We start from the raw sequence: 17,153 nt of genomic DNA on the forward strand, positions 1-17,153 counted from the left end.
GCTACAGGTCAGAAGTTAAATGAAATACTATCATCAGTTCTCAGGGAGAGACCGTCTATATTTTGAATTTCTATCTAGTTCTGTGTGGTAGGTAGACTCCGGCGGACTTGGCAACAGCCATGGCTGCTGTCATAAAGTAGGGCTTCTCTATTTCACAGTATTTTCTACTGAGCATTTCTCGGCAGGACTCTTCTGTACGGCATCCTTGAGAAACACAGGGTGAGAGTGAGGAAAAAGAAGAGAGAACAGGAGAAAGAGAGAATATAAAACCTGTTGTCTGTAGGCTACTTCTTGGTCATGGCCAACTGCTTAAATTCTGTTTTTAAGACAGGTTTTTAGAGAATCTTCTACACAACTCTTAGGAAATGGTTGTCAGTAAGGGCTGTATATAAAATATTATTAATATCATGGAAAACCATAACAGGCCTCCTTTTAAAAGGCTTTACAGCCCAAGCTTTTAAACCTTTAGTGAAAAGTTACTTATTTGTGACATTAATGTTATCCTCAGTATAATGGTATATTTTAAAGAAGTGCAATTAAATAATTTTGAGGAAAGAGGATTTACCATCTGGTAGATACATAGTCTGTGTATGGGGGTCTTGATCGGATTTCTCGGGCCAACCCGAAGTCTGCAATTTTCACAAGTTCCGGGCCCATGCAGAGGAGGTTCTCAGGCTTTAAGTCCCGATGGAAGAAGCCTGTAGAGAGAATGGAGAAGGAATCCCAGTGCATTTTGCTTCTGCATTACTCTTTGCAGCTATATTTCTCTTTTCATAAATATCTGTAACTTGAAAGTAGCCTGGAATGAAACCGAGGGCTCTATGCACAGGACTTCTTTCAATTCCCCCTGATGAATTAAAAATGTAAGACAATTCAGGGGCACCTGGGTGGCTCAGTCGTTAAGTGTCTGCCTTTGGCTCAGAGCGTGATCCCAGTGTTCTGGGATCGAGCCCCACATCAGGCTCCTCTGCTGGGAGCCTGCTTCTTCCTCTCCCACTCCCCCTTCCTGTGTTTCCTCTCTCGCTGGCTGTCTCTCTCTCTCTCTCTGTCAAATAAATAAATTAAATCTTAAAAAAAAAAAAGTAAGACAATTCAAAAACTGCTTTTCGTAATTTTTTCCCGAGATAGACAATAGCTTTTAAAATATCAAAACTGTTATGGGCTGAGATAACTTTACAAAAAGAAATTGTCACCCCAGGCGGAAATATATACATATATATATAACATTGCCCAAGTCAGCTAGAAAAAATTTGAGATTAAAACCATTTCAGAAGACAAAAGTCCTCACGAGTTCTGAGAGTTTGTATCACAAGGAAAACACAATTACAATTTTTGTTTAAGGAACAAGGGATTTAAGAATATGACCTACTCGTATCGGAGATTCTGGTGTGTTGCAACAAAGATTTTATATGTTCAATGCTTATTACTTTGCCTAATGAAGACGCAGAGGCATATCTGCAGCACACGCTGGGGAAGGCAAAGACAACTCACCGAACGGGAAGCCTGTCTCAGCTAGAGCAGAGCTCTGGGGGTGCGTGAAGGACATTCAACGCGCAAACTTTCCACGTGTGCTCAGGCACCCCCGATCAGTGATAAATGCCTCTGAAAACCTAAAACCTTCCACTTGTAGAGAGCATCACTGAGAGACACATCATTCTGCGTGACTCTCAAGCTCAGGGGACACCAGAACTGGACACACGACTCTGTGAATGCCGCTGGATGGTGGTATTTGTTATGTGCTGTCAATGTGGATTATTGTGACTATTGCATCCCAACTAGCACATGATGGGGGGAATGAATAGCCACCACGGAAGAGCTACACTACTCCTTGACAACCTCCATGCTGAAGACGCTCCGATCTGCATCGCTGACACCTCTCCCACCCTTCTCTGGACTCGCGTCTCCAGTGGGGTAGCAGATGGATATCACTGTCTCTCCCCATCAACCTGTCCCAAACCGCTTTTCTCCTCTCCCAAATCCTTTTTCCTTCCCAACCTTTGATAAAATATCCCAGTTTCGTGCAGTTATATCGGGTCCTTCCCAAACAGTCATGGAATTGTGTTCTATTTCTCACCCAAATATCTCCTATTTGACCCTTCCTGCTCCTTTTCACTCATGCCTCCCAAATCTTTGCTCTCCTTGCCTATCCCTGCACTGCCACTTGCTGGCAGGCCTTCCTCGATCAGCTTCTCTGGATTTCCACACTTCCCGATAATTTAAACACTGTCTTTCCCTTGTCACTGTCACACACGCACACGGCCTTCCATGGCTCCTTTAAAGTTATTTAATTAGCTTGAACTCCTTTCAGTCTACCTAAAGAGATAGATTTATTTTCTAATATTTATCACCAGGATGTATAAAAAGTATGTTCCGATCAGGTAAAATTCCTTATTTTCTTCAGGTTCATTGTGATCTATTCCCATTAGCAATGTTGCACCCTTGTTCGTTTTATCTATGTCAATCCCAATCTTTGTCATCCTTCAAGACCTACATGGAGTTTCCCATCCTCCAGGAAGCCATTTTAATTATGCTAGCCTTCCTCCCTCATTCACCCTACCAATAAATGTTCCCTGAGGGCCCACTCCAGGCCAGGCACCGGGCAAGGCTCTGTGGATTCAGAGGCAACCCAAATGAACACAATTCTTGCCCTGGGAGACATGATAGGCCGTCCCCTCTGAACTTGAGCAGAACTCTGTCATTTTCACGTATATTGACCATCTCTCTCTGATCGGATGGAGCACTTTAAGGGTAGAAGCCACAATTCTACTTTTTCTAAATGCCTAGCACCATGGTAGAGGCATGATGGTCTCATAATATAGTCTTATTGACCAAACAGAGGTCTTGAATAGGTTTGTAGGGAACATGAAAGAGCTCAATAGTGATAAATTTACTTTGGCCAAGTAGGCACGGGCAACGGAGAGAAGACCAGGAGGCAGGAAGGCTCTCAAGACAGCAACTGAGAAGTGAGAAGAGCAGTGACCCTGAAGCAGTGGGGGAGACACTGAAGGCTCAGAGCAGGAAGTCCTCAGCAAGGGGAAGTTCCAGCAGGACTAAATCCCCCCAACCCTCTCTGCTCTAGAGGAAGGGATGGGTGATTGCGATGTGGTTAGACCCGAACATGCACTGGATGTCATGTCACGGAAAGCAACCGTGTTTTAAAGAGAAGACACTCCCCTCTGTTCATCGCCAGAGCTTGGTATTAGGTCACACTCCAAATGGATAGTATCATGGCATAATGATGGGTCTGCAGGTGAATGGCTGGCTAAGATGCACAAAATACATATAATTACAGAGCACACGGAAGGGGCTGAAGGGGGGGCGCCTGCGTGGCGCAGTTGGTCAAGCACTGGACTCTTGGTTTCAGCTCAGGTCATGATCTCAGGGTCATGAGACTGAGCCCTGTGTTGGGCTCCGTGCTCAATGTGGAGTCTGCTTAAGACTCTCTCTCTCCTTCTCCCTCTGCCCCTCCCACTCACGCTCTCTCTTTAAAATAAATAAATAAATTTAAAAAAAATTTAAAAAAAAGAAGGGGCTGAAGGTACAGAGGGGATCATATATATTCAAAGAGGGCCACAAGTGAGAAGAGGAAGTACTTCCTTCCGACCAAAGGCTGCTTCTGTTTCCCATAATCCAAGGCCTTGAGAAGATCAAAGAAGTCCTACCTGGGTTAGACCAGAGAGGGACAGAGAGTTTGCTATTGGTACATCCTACGAATACGTGTGTGCACACGCCTATGTATCTCGTTTGCATGGAAATGTGTGTGGAAAGAAAAAAATATATATGTCTATATTCCACTGCTTCATTCCTTGTCCCGCTACCACACCAATATATACCCTATGGCCCTCTTCACACCACTTCCTTAAGTATCCTAACCAAATTACTAATAAATTAAACCTAAATCATAGTAAGACCCCAACTTGAGGCTGTCAGCAAATTCAAATGGTAATTCAGTAGTAGTCAAGGATGGCCTTTAAAATAAAGGAATTTTCTGATGTGGACAACTTTGGAAGGCTTATTATCAGATGAATTAAATAAAGATGATCAGTGCGCACCAGAGTGGGTGGCTTCTGAGACTCTGTAGAGCTGAGTCATCATGTTTGGACCCTGTGTTCTTCAGAGCACCCTCCAGCTCCCAGAAGGCCTGGTTGTACGCTCCCATCTTGGAATTGGCTTAAGACTGTGCAGACAGAAGCAGTTACCAGAGAGCGATCTTTCATGAGTGCGTGCAGGAAAACTCCTGTGGCCCTGAAAAGCTATGAACTGTGGGACCATGGCCTATCTTCCCAAAACTCAGAGCATTAAAAACACACCAGTGAAAAAAAGAAATGGCAAACATCATTTTTTGACTGAACAGATGGGAAAAGTGAGTCATTGGTTGGTGATGGTTGGGGGGTGTGGTTAATTACTCATAATCCTACCAGAAATGTGCTAGAGCCATTGTTGGGCTCTACTCTGTCCCTCTCAATCCATATAGTTAAATCTTCATTTGTGGTTCTAATCCTCTCAAGTACACACTGACGCTATTTCTCCTCTTAGACTCCCTCTTTCTCCTCTACTTGGGCTAAATGATCATTTCCAAACTCATGGAGCCTTTCCCTTATCATGAGTCATTTGTCCTCCAGCACCCAAGCCCCATGGCAAGCTCCCTCTGCCACCATCTACAGCAACCACCTCAACGAACTTGCACCTTATCCTTGCTCAGCTCATCCCATCACACTGACTAGTCCTGTGATACAAGTATCACTCTTACATTCCAGACCTTGCACCTTGCTTCCACCATAGGTCATGCTCCTGTGAGCACAGACCACCTCCTTGCACTGGTCAAGCTCTATCCTTTCCCTCACTGCCAGCTCCTCTTTAATCCCACCAGAACAGGTGCACTCATAAAATGAGGAGAATGAAGATTCTGGTCCCCCATGTGTGTAAGCAGCTTCACATTCTGTAGATCATACTTCAGGCCCAAAACAATCAGAGGAACAATGGCTAGGAAAAAACTTAATTGCAAACAAACCTTACAAATGTCTAATGAAAACTGTATTTGTCAGGTGACATATGTTGTTATACCGTATTTGAGTATAAGCCTCTATAACTAGGAAGCATTCATGAATATGTCTGTAGAATACCGAGCCCTCTGTTCTTTTCATTACTAAATTAACTATTAGTCTTATACCTATGAGTTCTATTCTTTGGTAATTAAAACTATAACACCTTCATGTCATGGACATTTATTTTTCATCTCTATTTTAACAAAACATTATAATTTCCATATAAGAGGCAATGCAGCATAGTGGTTAAGTGTGCAGACCGATCAGGTTGCCCAATTTCAAATCTCAATTCTGTTCATTGTCTGGAAAATCACTTAACCTCTCTGCGCCTCATTTTCCTAATCTGGAAACTGGGAAGAAAACCTTCAGGGCTCGTTTTGCAGGATTCAATGTGTTAATTTTCTAAAGGTTTTAAAGCCTTGCTTGGCATTCTGGCACCTTGCGAGACCTTGTCCTTAGTAGTAGTATGAATCCTCTCGTTTATCCTCCCAATGGGGGGCAGGCAGACACAGCTCCATTTTTTGCACGGAAGCATTAAGGCTTATGAAGCTAGCCATGTGCTTCAGCTGTGAGGAGGTGGCACTGAGCTCTGATCCAATTCTTAGCTAGGTACGTGTTCTGCTGATGTGTGCACAGCAGCTTGTAACAATGAGCCCACTTCTTCCTCTGGGCTTCTGATTCACAATGGAAACCTGAACAGATGGGTCATTCAGACATCATGCAACAGCAAAGTGCTCTTAAGATAAGAATCTTCCTGTTCAGAACTGTTTGGCTTCCAGAAGACAGGAACAGACCTTCCTTTTAATTTCAGGGTACCCCATGCCAGTCAAATAACAGAGGGATTTTCTCTTTCATCCTGGCAGAAACTGTGTGGTGCTTACTTTTCATTAACAACCCTTGGGCAAGGAAAACATCACGCCACAAAGAAGGCTTTCTCCCCTCTGCCACATTCTGGTGATGATGAAGCTGATATGAATATATGGAAATAACTGGAATACTGAAACGCGAGGAATTTACGGAGCACTCCTTCCTGCTGTGGAAGTTGTTAGTTTCACAGATATTACTGAATTTAAACCTACAGTGTTTTTATGATCAAGAAGACCAACAGGACAGCCACACACAGAAAGGCCAAGGTATGACTCAAGGTCATGCACTGCGAGACATGGTGAAACACAGAAGCAGAGAACCACTTCTCGGGGCAAAACACTGTCCTCCAAGCCACCTAAGGCATTTCTGATTGGGTAACAGTGAGTAAGTGTGAGCTGGGCATTTCCAAGGGCAGGTCAAGGATGAAACCTGGTTTGCATTAATTATTTAATTCCAGCAAAGTACATACGCTCTGGCATTGCTCAGTCAGCACCAAGTGCAGTCACGTTTTCATTCCCTACGGGGGGAGAGCACTCGGTGACACGAACTACGGCTATAGCAACTGCCTGCAGCGCGGCTCTCCGCTCTCCAAGGAGGCCACTCCCTGGGGGCAGAATGCACCTTCTCGCAGTGAGAACAAGCTAACAAGACACATCTGAGAAGCACTTCAGATGATTTTTTTTTCCATTACCGGAGGAAAGGGATAGTACAGAGTTACATGTGCACTGAAACAAAGGCAAGTCAATACCGTACAAAAACCAACCATTATAACGTTTCCGAAAATCATTTATCAATGAAAATGAGAAGGGACCTGTAAAATTAATATCCTTCCCCCGACAATTATCATCACTAGTTTGTTCACCTCTGATTCTCTGGTTCTCTTTGAGAAAAGACAGGTTTTTCTAGTAAAGCATGGCAAATGGGCACCAATCCCCGAGCTAACCTCCCCCCTACTACTTTGTTGCAGTGGGGCCTTTGGCAGGTCTTTCAGCCTCTCCGAACATCAGTTTCTTCTTCTTTGGAAGGAACAGATACCATCTGTCCTTGCTAACTGAGAAGGTGGCAAGGAAATCAGTCGGGTGACAGAGGAAATGTTATGAAGCTCAAACTAGACCTGGGTACTTAACAGCTGGGGGAAAGCATCTGCAAGAATCTTTGGTAATAGCAATGGCCCTGGGGTTGCGAAAACAGAGGTGCTCTGACTTAGTCCATGACCTGAGCCTTCCCTTGCACCGTCTTCATACACGATCTGAGTGTCCAAGGGGTGTGAGGGAAACTGACGGTGCGGAGTTTCCAAGAGCTGTGGTGTCACAACAGTCTCTGGATGCTACATTACTGGATACAAATACGCATGTGTGTGTGCCCACAGACGTGCATTTGTGGGTGTGGGTGTGTGGGGGGAGCAGTGTACACGCAGATATGTGGGCTTGTGTACGTGTAGACACGTATGCGTATGCATAGGCATGAGGCATACGTGTGAGTGTGTGAGTTCATTCGATGGGGTTTGGTAGAGACCCAGGCAAAAAAGACTACAAGTCCTTTCTGGCAACAGATACCCGAGTCTCACAAAAAGCAACCAAAGGAAAAGAAGAGAAAGCCAATGAATGTTCATTTTCTTTGAGGTCCACTACTCAGTTTCCAGGACTGAGCAAACAGCCCGAGTAATGGCGACATTATGTGACCGTCCCTGTGTGAAAACATTCTGGCCGACCTTTCTCTTCTGAGAATCTCTTTGATTTCTCATCACTTTCTTTTGCTGGGCTCTTAAATCCAGTAAGTTACCCTTCTCCCCCTATTTGTGCCTCAGACACCATACCAGTTTTTCATGTTTTGCAAATTCCATCCCTTGTGAATTCCATCCCGGTGACTGAAGGCTCTATTGAAGCCAGCAGAATCGGGCTGACTTTTTACTAAAAACTTCCTGTAGGAATTGGTTCACAAGTGGACTCAGTCTTGCATATTACTCACTGATGACTCAGCATGTGCCTGAGGCTGACATGGATTTGCACAGACAGCCTCTAACCGAGGGGCCTCTTAGAGGTTAAAGAGCGGGCTGGGAAGGATCCCAGATGAACCGGGCCACTGGCTGAGGCACGGTATCTTTTCTACTCACTGCCAATTTGTGTCAAATCTGCACTGACCGTGTATTATCAAAGGGCTTCCGCCCTGGTTCCTTATTCGGTAATGGAACTCATCTGTTGGTGCAATATTTGCAATGGCAACAACATCTTTAGGCTGGGGGTGAATGGCTTTCTGCCTGTGTAAGATCCATTGCTTGGCCCATCTGTCTTCAAAGTTAAAGTGACTCCTGGCTCCACTGGTGAACACGCCCATCCCAGGGCTCTAGGTCCACAAGAAGGGGGGGTCTACGTCTAGTTAGTAGCAGAGACTTAGTAGCGCCCCAGGTGTTTGCTGGAAAATACAGTTTCAGAGTCATTGTTACGCAACACCTTTCAAAAGCTCAGCTAAGGACAACAGTATTGGAGGATTTCCCAAAGGGTATATGGCCATCCATTCCTGTAGATATTCTAAATCTCTCCTTGGACGACCCAGACCGTCACTACAGTGAATCACACTGGGCCCCAGCAGGACTGTTTTCTCTGATCAGGTGATAGAACTGGCCTAGAATGAGGGTTATGACAGGAAACTGCCCTATGCAAACTATCACTGTTTATCATGAAGTCACTGATAAATCTAGTAAGGATCCACGAGAGAAGCCTCTTTGGTCTTAGTTCCAAGAATAGTTCTAGTTCTCTTGGGCAACTGGACTGTTTTTACTGGGGGTGGGGGAACTATGTTGGATACAACTGGTCATGTTTCACATTTTGCATTGTCAGAAAGCAAGCTCACATAAGAACTAGCAGGAAGACTGGTAGGAGAAGCAAGGGAAGAATGAAGGGGGGTAAACAGAAGGTGGAATGAACCACGAGAGACTATGGACTCTGGGAAACAAACTGAGGGCTTCAGAGGGGAGGGGGGTGGGGGAACGGGATAGGCTGGTGATGGGTAGTAAGGAGGGCACGTGTTGCATGGTGCACTGGGTGTTATACACAACTAATGAATCATCGAACTTTACATCAAAAACCAGGGATGTACTGTATGGTGACTAACATAGCATAATAAAAAATTATTATTAAAAAAGAAAGAAAGCTCAGAATCAAGTCTGTAGCCTATTTCTTTTACCTAAATAGGACTTGCAGACGTGCATTTTGCAGGTTAACTTCCCCTCTAGCTAAATCCATACCTTGTTCTACCTTCACCTTTTCCTTTCTTTGCTAATTTTTAAGTGATTTTATTTTCCTGTGTTGAATAAATTTTGTTAGGCCATTTTAGAACACTTTTGAACTGAAATATAATACATCAGGAAAATGAGAAGCCACGGTGAAGCAGTAGTAGGAGATTACACACAATACGTGAAATGTCTCTGAAGTCTAATCTTAGGTGTCTTAATACACCAGCTAACGGGCAGGAATAACTTTTAGATCTATAACCAACGAGCTTAATGTTAAAGCCTGAAGAAGAAGAACACGCAGACATGATAAATAATGAGAAAAATTCAGAAGTCAAGTTACAAAAGAGAACACATCCCAAACCTCACTGTCAGCCTCTCAACCCGTCAACCTCTTCTGGGAGGTAGTCACAAAAGACCGTGATGCTTCCCCTGTACCTTCTGCCTGACGACAACATGTCACTGCTGTTAAAAAGTACAAGACTCCAAATCACCTACCGTGTTTGTGAATAAATGCAAGTCCCTGTAATATCTGGTACATGATATTCCTTATAGCAGATTCAGGAAACAACTTATTTCTGGATGGGAGAGAGGAGGAAAAAAGTTATAAATCTAGATTTACATATGCGAACAAATACTCCATGTTCCTGTTCTTTTGGTTATACAGTAAGATTTTAAGAAAACATTTGCTCACACACTAATGTGACCAGATCCTTTGATAATAAAGACCAAAGAAAAGCAACCATTTGTCCATACAAGACAGCTACCCTGTAAACACTGGAGTATTGCCATATTGGTAATTGGTATGTTCAGTTATGTTACAAAGAAGAAAAGATTACAAATTTTATAGTAACTGCCCCCCCAATCCCTCTGATCGTATAAAAATCTTCTCTCTCCATAATATACAATAAAACTTTTAAAAAATGTGAATGGGAAAAACATTTTTTAATGGGGAAAATCTGAGGTCTTCCAGATGAAGTCCTTATGAAATGTAGCGGATAGTAGGGGATAGTGCCGTATTCCCCCCTGGTTGGGCAAACCACATAGCTTCACTGTTGTTAGTGACAATGATGACCGTGTTTGTTGGCAGAATTCACCCAGAGAGAAGCTGGGAATGGCGCTTGCTCGCCACTGAGAAAATATGCTCGAGAAGTTCCACGTGGTTCCCTTTCAAAGTTCGCAATTACCATAGCAGGTAAGTTTGTTATTAGTTTCCTCTTCCCAGCACACAAGCCCCTGAGCGCTGTACAAGAAAGGAGGTGCGGTAAACCTGCAAGTTCTCAGTGGAGGTCTCAGAATACATGAGGCTGTTACTCCCTGACCTGTGATCGCTTTGCCCATCCGTCCTTGTGGGAATGGAGAGCTGCGGAGTATCTGTTCAATCTCTGAGCTTCTCTGGGTGAACAACCCGTTGAAACATGAAAACGGCTGCATTGAAAGCAGCGTCTATGAAGCCATCACGAGGCCTCTCGAGTAAGAACGTGGGCTGGGCCCTTCACCTACTGGGCAGCTTTCAACAGGGAAGCCTAAGCAGTGTTAACTGTAACAGACAAAAGCAAAAAGAAAACACATCTACTGGGGCGCCTGGGTGGCACAGCGGTTAAGCGTTTGCCTTCGGCTCAGGGCGTGATCCCAGCGTTATGGGATCGAGCCCCACATTAGGCTCCTCTGCTATGAGCCTGTTTCTTCCTCTCCCACTCCCCCTGCTTGTGTTCCCTCTCTCGCTGGCTGTCTCTATCTCTGTCGAATAAATAAATAAAATCTTCAAAAAAAAAAAAAAGAAAACACATCTACTTTGTGATATTTATTTCTAAGATCATGATGACCAAACTGTACCTTTCTTTAATGAGTTGGTAAAGATTTTCCTTCATGTACTCGAAGATAAAATAAAGATGATCATTTTCTCTGATAACTTCTTTTAATTTTACTACATTGGCATGGTTGAGCTTCTTTAAAGACTGAAAGGTGAGGGGGAGAAACAGAAAAAAAATGAGAGAAAATCTGTTGTTGGCAAAGAAAAGCAATCGCACATATACTTCGGAAGAAACACCTCATTCTAGAACCGTGGAAATGCCACAATTCCTAGCTTATTGACAATAAATGGTATTTCTCTGAAGTCAATGATCACTTTATGTAGAAAAACTATTTCGATTAGCTGACTAGCAAGTAAGCACTTGACCACTGTGGGTATTTCTGGCTGCGGCTGCACCAGGCAATGGGCCAGGGCTATTTTAGGTGCACTCCCTCCAGATGATGGAATTCATGCCATGAAAATGGCCAGAAGAGAACCAATGGGAAGCTAAAGCTTTGATTGTTCCAGTATTAGAGAAGGCAGCTGCTCTGGGCCGAGATGACCAGCCAACAGTCTGTAGACCCTTTGAACAGGAAATTGTTCACGTAGACAGAGGCTGATAGCCCGAGGCTCTCAACTTCCGTCTGACTCATGTGCGTCCATGAGTCCATGCACACAGCAGTCCTTACGATGGGAGTTTTATTTATTTTTTGATATTTTATTTAAATTCAAGTTAGTTAACATATGGTGTCGTATTGGGTTTCAGGAGTGGTATTCAGTGAGTCGTCACTCACATACGACACCCAGTGCTCATCCCAACAAGGGCCCTCTTTAATTCCCATCACCCATTTAGCCTGTCCTGCCACCGACCTGAGTTTTATTTTTTATTTTTTATTTATTTTTTAAACATTTTATTTATTTATTCGACAGAGAGAGAGACAGCCAGCGAGAGAGGGAACACAAGCAGGGGGAGTGGGAGAGGAAGAAGCAGGCTCATAGCGGAGGAGCCTGATGTGGGGCTCGATCCCAGAACGCCGGGATCACGCCCTGAGCCGAAGGCAGACGCTCAACCGCTGTGCCACCCAGGCGCCCCCGACCTGAGTTTTAAAGGAGAAAGGAGGAGGAGGAGAAATCTCCTTACAAAGCCCCCCTGCACCCCCCACGGTGAGACGGGAGACAAGAGCTCTGCTTCTAAGAACAGCAAAGGCAAAAAAGTCAGGCGGGTGATGAGAAACAAGAGGGGGGCTCAGAAAGTGGGGCGTGACCTGATTCTTTATCATTGCACGCGTGCAGTTTTCCTGTTCCTGCCACATCCACGTGCGCACGGCCACGTGTAAACTTTTTTCTGTTTGCATCACTAGTTCTGTTGATGATGAGCGAGCGCACTTTTGTATTCGTGAGTAGAGATCCTGTTCACGCACGACAGCCGGAGAAACTGTGCCTTTGCTCACCAGATGGTCAGAATCTGATTAACAGTCTCCTTCAAGGGAGCCTCAAAGGGCCACTGGCCAGTGGGATGAGCCCTTTAATTCCAAAAGCCTTTTCCTCACAGAGAAGTGAGTCCATAATAATATATTGTAAAGCCCTCCTTATCTTTGAATTTCCTTAAAAAGAACACTCCTTTTATAAAATAAGCACAGTGACTGAAGACAAAAAGGTGAACACGAATATCTGAATCTAGAAGGACGCCCAGTAATACTGCACCCACGGAATCAGAGCCTGGGAGGGCTATACTATGATCCAGTCACTTCAAGCGGCCGGGAAGAGAGAGGAAATACGGCCGGTGAATGAGAACAAAATAAAACTCTTCTGGAGCCTCCTTCCTGAAAGATAAACTCCTGCCAAGGAGCCTCTCTGGCAGGAAATAGTCAGCCCAAAGCTGGATCCTTCTAGAATGACCCAGCTAGGCCGATTACTTGTTTTAGTGAGGTTGGATTCCAGGTTCTCCATGAGTAACCAACACAAACATTGCTTAACTCGTGTATTCACTCCTGCAGCCATCCTTTCTATTCGCTTAAAATGCATCATAGCAATGGCTGAGATGTCCAATGGACGAGCTGCAGAATGAACGCGGCAAATTCAGTCAGAGGAAAACGAAGTAGGTTTTTTTAACCTTTTCAAGAGGAGGATTCTAGGCAAGGAGCAGAGTACCTTCCACGCTTGGCCCGACATATGTTTTGAGCGTGAATTACTGGTTCCAGTGTAAGGGCTCGTAGTTCTTGCTTCTGAGTGCGCCGCATGGACAAGTAAAGTCTGTATCAGTTCAATATAAAAGGGATGAATTTTGTGTGGGAGATTTCATGTGACTCATTTTACAGAGAGAAGGCATCTTATTTAGGCACAAGTAAGGTTTATAAGGAGAAGAAGAGGCAGGACACTTAGAGCCAAGAAGCACAAATAGCAAATGAAGCCCAGGTTAGCAGTCCGAATGGAGACTGTTTATCCCCATTTGGATGAAGGTTCTTAACAATTAAACAGGGGGCGCCTAGGTGGCGCCTAGGTGGCTCAGTTGTTAAGCCTCTGCCTTCGGCTCATGGTGTGATCCCAGAGTTCTGGGATGGAGCCCCGCATCGGGCTCCTCCACTGGGAGCCTGCTTCTTCCTCTCCTACTCCCCCTGCCTGTGTTCCCTCTCTCGCTGTCTCTCTCTCTGTGGAATAAATAAAATATTTAAAAAAAAAACAATTAAACAAAACTACAACGTATTGCTCCTCAATGGTACTCGGGGGCATGAGACACAGTCCTTGCCTGTAAGAGGCAAACAATCTAATTAAGAAGAGAGGGCATGAATACAAAATCCACAGAACAGAATGAGGGAGATTTTATTAGGGTCAAGAGAATGACAGAGACAAGGAACATTAGATATGTTTCAAGAAGGAGTAATCAGCAAACTCCGAATGGTCAATGAGTGTATCATCCACAATGTGACATGAAGGAAGAATAGCATTTAGACGAAGTCAGTGGGAGGGAAAGGCTGTGCCAGGAGAGAAGCCCTTCCTAGGTATGGGTGTGGGAGTGGAATGGCGTGGATGAGGGATGAGAACTGCCCCAGTTTGGTTCTGAAGGAAGTGCATCCAGAAGACTCTGATGGGGGAAGTGGGCAGGGAAGACACTGGTTGGATGCCAGGTGTATATGCCATTGAAGCCGGACAAACACGGGTCTGAAACCAAGCTTTGCGGCTTAGAGTTGTATTTACCTCAAGCAAGTGACTGAGTCTCTGGGTCTTGGCTGTTCTCAGCAGCAAACCCAAGGTCCTAACAGTTTCCTCGTGGGGTAGTTGTAAGGATGAAATAAGACAGTGCACATGCTGCCTGGCTCATAGTAGTGTCTCAAGAAATGGTAGATAGTGTGCGAACAGCTAAATGTCGCCGAGATCGTTCTGGGGGCAGCACACGGGGTGGATAAGATGTGGCGGAAGTGAGGTCACACAGGCCACCTGCAGTGAGCTGCAGTTTCTGGGTGAATGGGTAAATGATTATTAACAGAAGAGGGAAAAAACAGGAGCACTGGGGGAGGCAGACATTCTAGAAAATTCAGGCAATGATTTCCACGAAGCAGTTGGATATGTGGGAGGCAGGTGTCAGCAAACTTTTCTTAAAGGGACAGAGGATAAATATTTTAGGCTTTCTAGGTCATACGGTCCCTGCCCCAACTACTCAACTTTGCCAGCAAAGCATGAAATCAACCATAGGCAATACGTAAACAAGTGGCAACTCTTTCAACAAAATTACATTTAAACAGGACGTGACCATTCATCAACCCCTGGTCTAATGCTTACTAAGGATAAAAGATTTGATGAGACCACTGAAGTGAGGGAAGTAAGTGAAATTACTTGGAAGGAGATTCAGAGCAAAGGAGAAAATCCGCTAAGGATGTAAAGTGAGAAATCATCACTATTTAAAGGGTGAACTACAGAGCACTTGGTAAGGCAAGAAAGAGGTAGGACAGCGGGGCAAAAGCAGAGTCACACAGCCCTGGGAGAGGACAGTACCCAACACCACAGGCAAGAAAATGCTTGAGAAAACGAACTGGAGGGGCGCCTGGGTGGCTCAGTCGGTTAAGCGTTTGCCTTCGGCTCAGGTCATAATCGAGTCCTGGGACCAAGTTCCTCACTGGGCTCCCTGCTCAGCTGATCCAGGAGGGTACATATACTTATTTCGAGACTGAAGAGAAGGAGCCAGTGGAAAGGAAGAGCTTAAAGAAATGGGAAGGTTCACAACAGCCAAAAGGTGAGAGCAACCCGAGTGTCCGTCAACGGGTGAATGGATCAACAAAATGTGGCATATAGTTACAAACGAATAGGATTTCGCCTTAAAAAGGAAGGAAACCCTGACACAGGCTAGGACATGGACCTTGAAGACATGATGCCAAGTGAAATAAGCCAGGCACAAAAAAGAAATAGGGTATGACTCCACTTATCTGAGGTACATGGAGTAGTCAGACTGGTAGAGACAGAAAGTAGAATGGTGGTTGCCGAGGGCTGGGGGCAGAGGGGTCACAGGGGGTTGTTGTTTAACGGGTTCAGAGTTTCAAGTGCGCAAGATGAAGAGAGTTCTGGAGGTGGATGGAGGTGATGACTGTACAATATGAACGTACTTAATACCACTGAAGAGAGCACTTACAAATTCGTAATACGGTAAATTTCATGTATGTATTTCATCACACTTGGAAAGGCAAAGGACGTTCACGGGAAATGCGTGAGATCAGAATAAACCCGTGGTGTAGTTAACAGTACTATACCAAAATTTAAAGACCTATATTCACTAATACAATAGCAGAGCAATCTTCTACTTTGAGCTATTACCTGTAATAATGTTGTCATTTGCCCCCTTTTGTTGGCATCAGAGGACCAATTCAAACAGAATGACTAACTGTATCAACCATAAATCTAAGCAAGTATAAAGGTATTTTAATCAACCGTACATAAATTATTCCCTGGTGTATTAAATACCTTAACCTCCCGAAGATTCATGCATTCCTCCCAGGAATAAAACTTTCTTTTCATTCTAAAAGAGAGCAAAGAAACAAATAGCGTGCTTATTCCCAGTACGGGTTAAACCTTCTCGTTTAAAAATGTTTTCCTTCTTCGGGAGGGGGTAGAAAAACAAAACCCCTCCAAAACTAAAAAACCCAAAAAACCCCAAACCCAAAACAAAACGAAACAATGTTTTCATTCTGAATCTAATGAATAGTGCTTAAAGCTGGTTTCGATTTCTACCAAATATTATACTACCCAAAACATTCATTTTAAAATCTGGCAGTGCGATCAATCCTACATCACAAAATCTCTCAGCAGAGGTGGTGCAGGGCAGTGCAAGATCTCTCCTGTGCTCTTGCTCCATCGCTAATGGGCTAACCTCGCCCTGGAGGCAAATCCCTCAGGCTTATTTGATCCAGACCAGGGCTCTCCAACAGAGCTTTCTAGATGGGGATGCTCTGTACTGTCCAGTATGGTAGCCACCAGACTACACATATCTGGGTAGTGAGTACTTGGAATATGGCTAGCGTAATATAGGGACTTAATTTTTAATAAAATTCAGATTTAAATGCCCTATAGTTACTTGCTACCCTGCTGGACAACACAGCTTTAGACCCTCTGGTGCAGGGGTTGGCAAACTATGGCCCATGGGCCAACTCTATGCCACCATCTCTTTCTGCGCAGCCCATGAGCTAAGAATGACGTCTGTATTTTTAAATAGTTGGGGAAAACACATCAAAAGAAGAGTAAGATCTCATGATGTGTGATAATTTTATGAAATTCAAATTTCAGTTTCCATGAAGAGTTGTACTGGAATACAAACACACTCATTCATGTATACGTGACCTATGGCTGCTTTTACATGACCGCAGAAACGTGCTGGGGCAGAGACCACGTGGCCTGCAAACCCTGAAATATTTACTGTGTGGCCCCGGTACAGAAGGAGTTTGCCAACCCCGGCCTATAGCCTGAGGGGAGAGAACGAGAACCTTATGGGCTAACCAGAAACCCAAGTTTCAAGGTTCTATCTTCCATCACATGGCAACCACATGGTCTCACTGGACTCTTCCAGCAGCTCCGGGAAATAGATGGGACAAGGGAGGAAATGAAGAAACAGAGAAGTCACGTGATTTCGCCCAAGGTCTCCCTGCTGGCTAATAAGAGGCCAACTTCCAACTCTCTCCCTCACTTTCACACTCTGTCCCCAATGTCACACCGTCTGCTGGTGGAATTTATGCCCCAA

At 44.5% G+C, this 17,153-nt stretch overlaps 1 protein-coding gene across 2 annotated transcripts in view; it reads right to left on the minus strand.

Annotated features, from left to right (window-relative positions):
• CILK1 (ciliogenesis associated kinase 1) overlaps positions 1 to 17,153 on the minus strand; it is a 57,816-nt gene that overhangs the window by 17,258 nt on the left and 23,405 nt on the right. For both annotated transcript variants that reach the window (XM_008691778.2, XM_040643577.1), the window contains 4 exons: positions 15,884 to 15,938; positions 10,978 to 11,099; positions 9,640 to 9,719; positions 566 to 698 (listed from right to left, as the gene is read on the minus strand). In XM_008691778.2, the coding sequence (XP_008690000.1) occupies positions 566 to 698; positions 9,640 to 9,719; positions 10,978 to 11,099; positions 15,884 to 15,938 (390 nt within the window). The remainder of the gene's footprint in view (positions 1 to 565; positions 699 to 9,639; positions 9,720 to 10,977; positions 11,100 to 15,883; positions 15,939 to 17,153) is intronic.

The sequence above is a fragment of the Ursus maritimus genome, unplaced genomic scaffold (assembly GCF_017311325.1).
Source record: "Ursus maritimus isolate PB19 unplaced genomic scaffold, ASM1731132v1 scaffold_29, whole genome shotgun sequence".
In the NCBI taxonomy this organism is placed as follows: domain Eukaryota; kingdom Metazoa; phylum Chordata; class Mammalia; order Carnivora; family Ursidae; genus Ursus; species Ursus maritimus.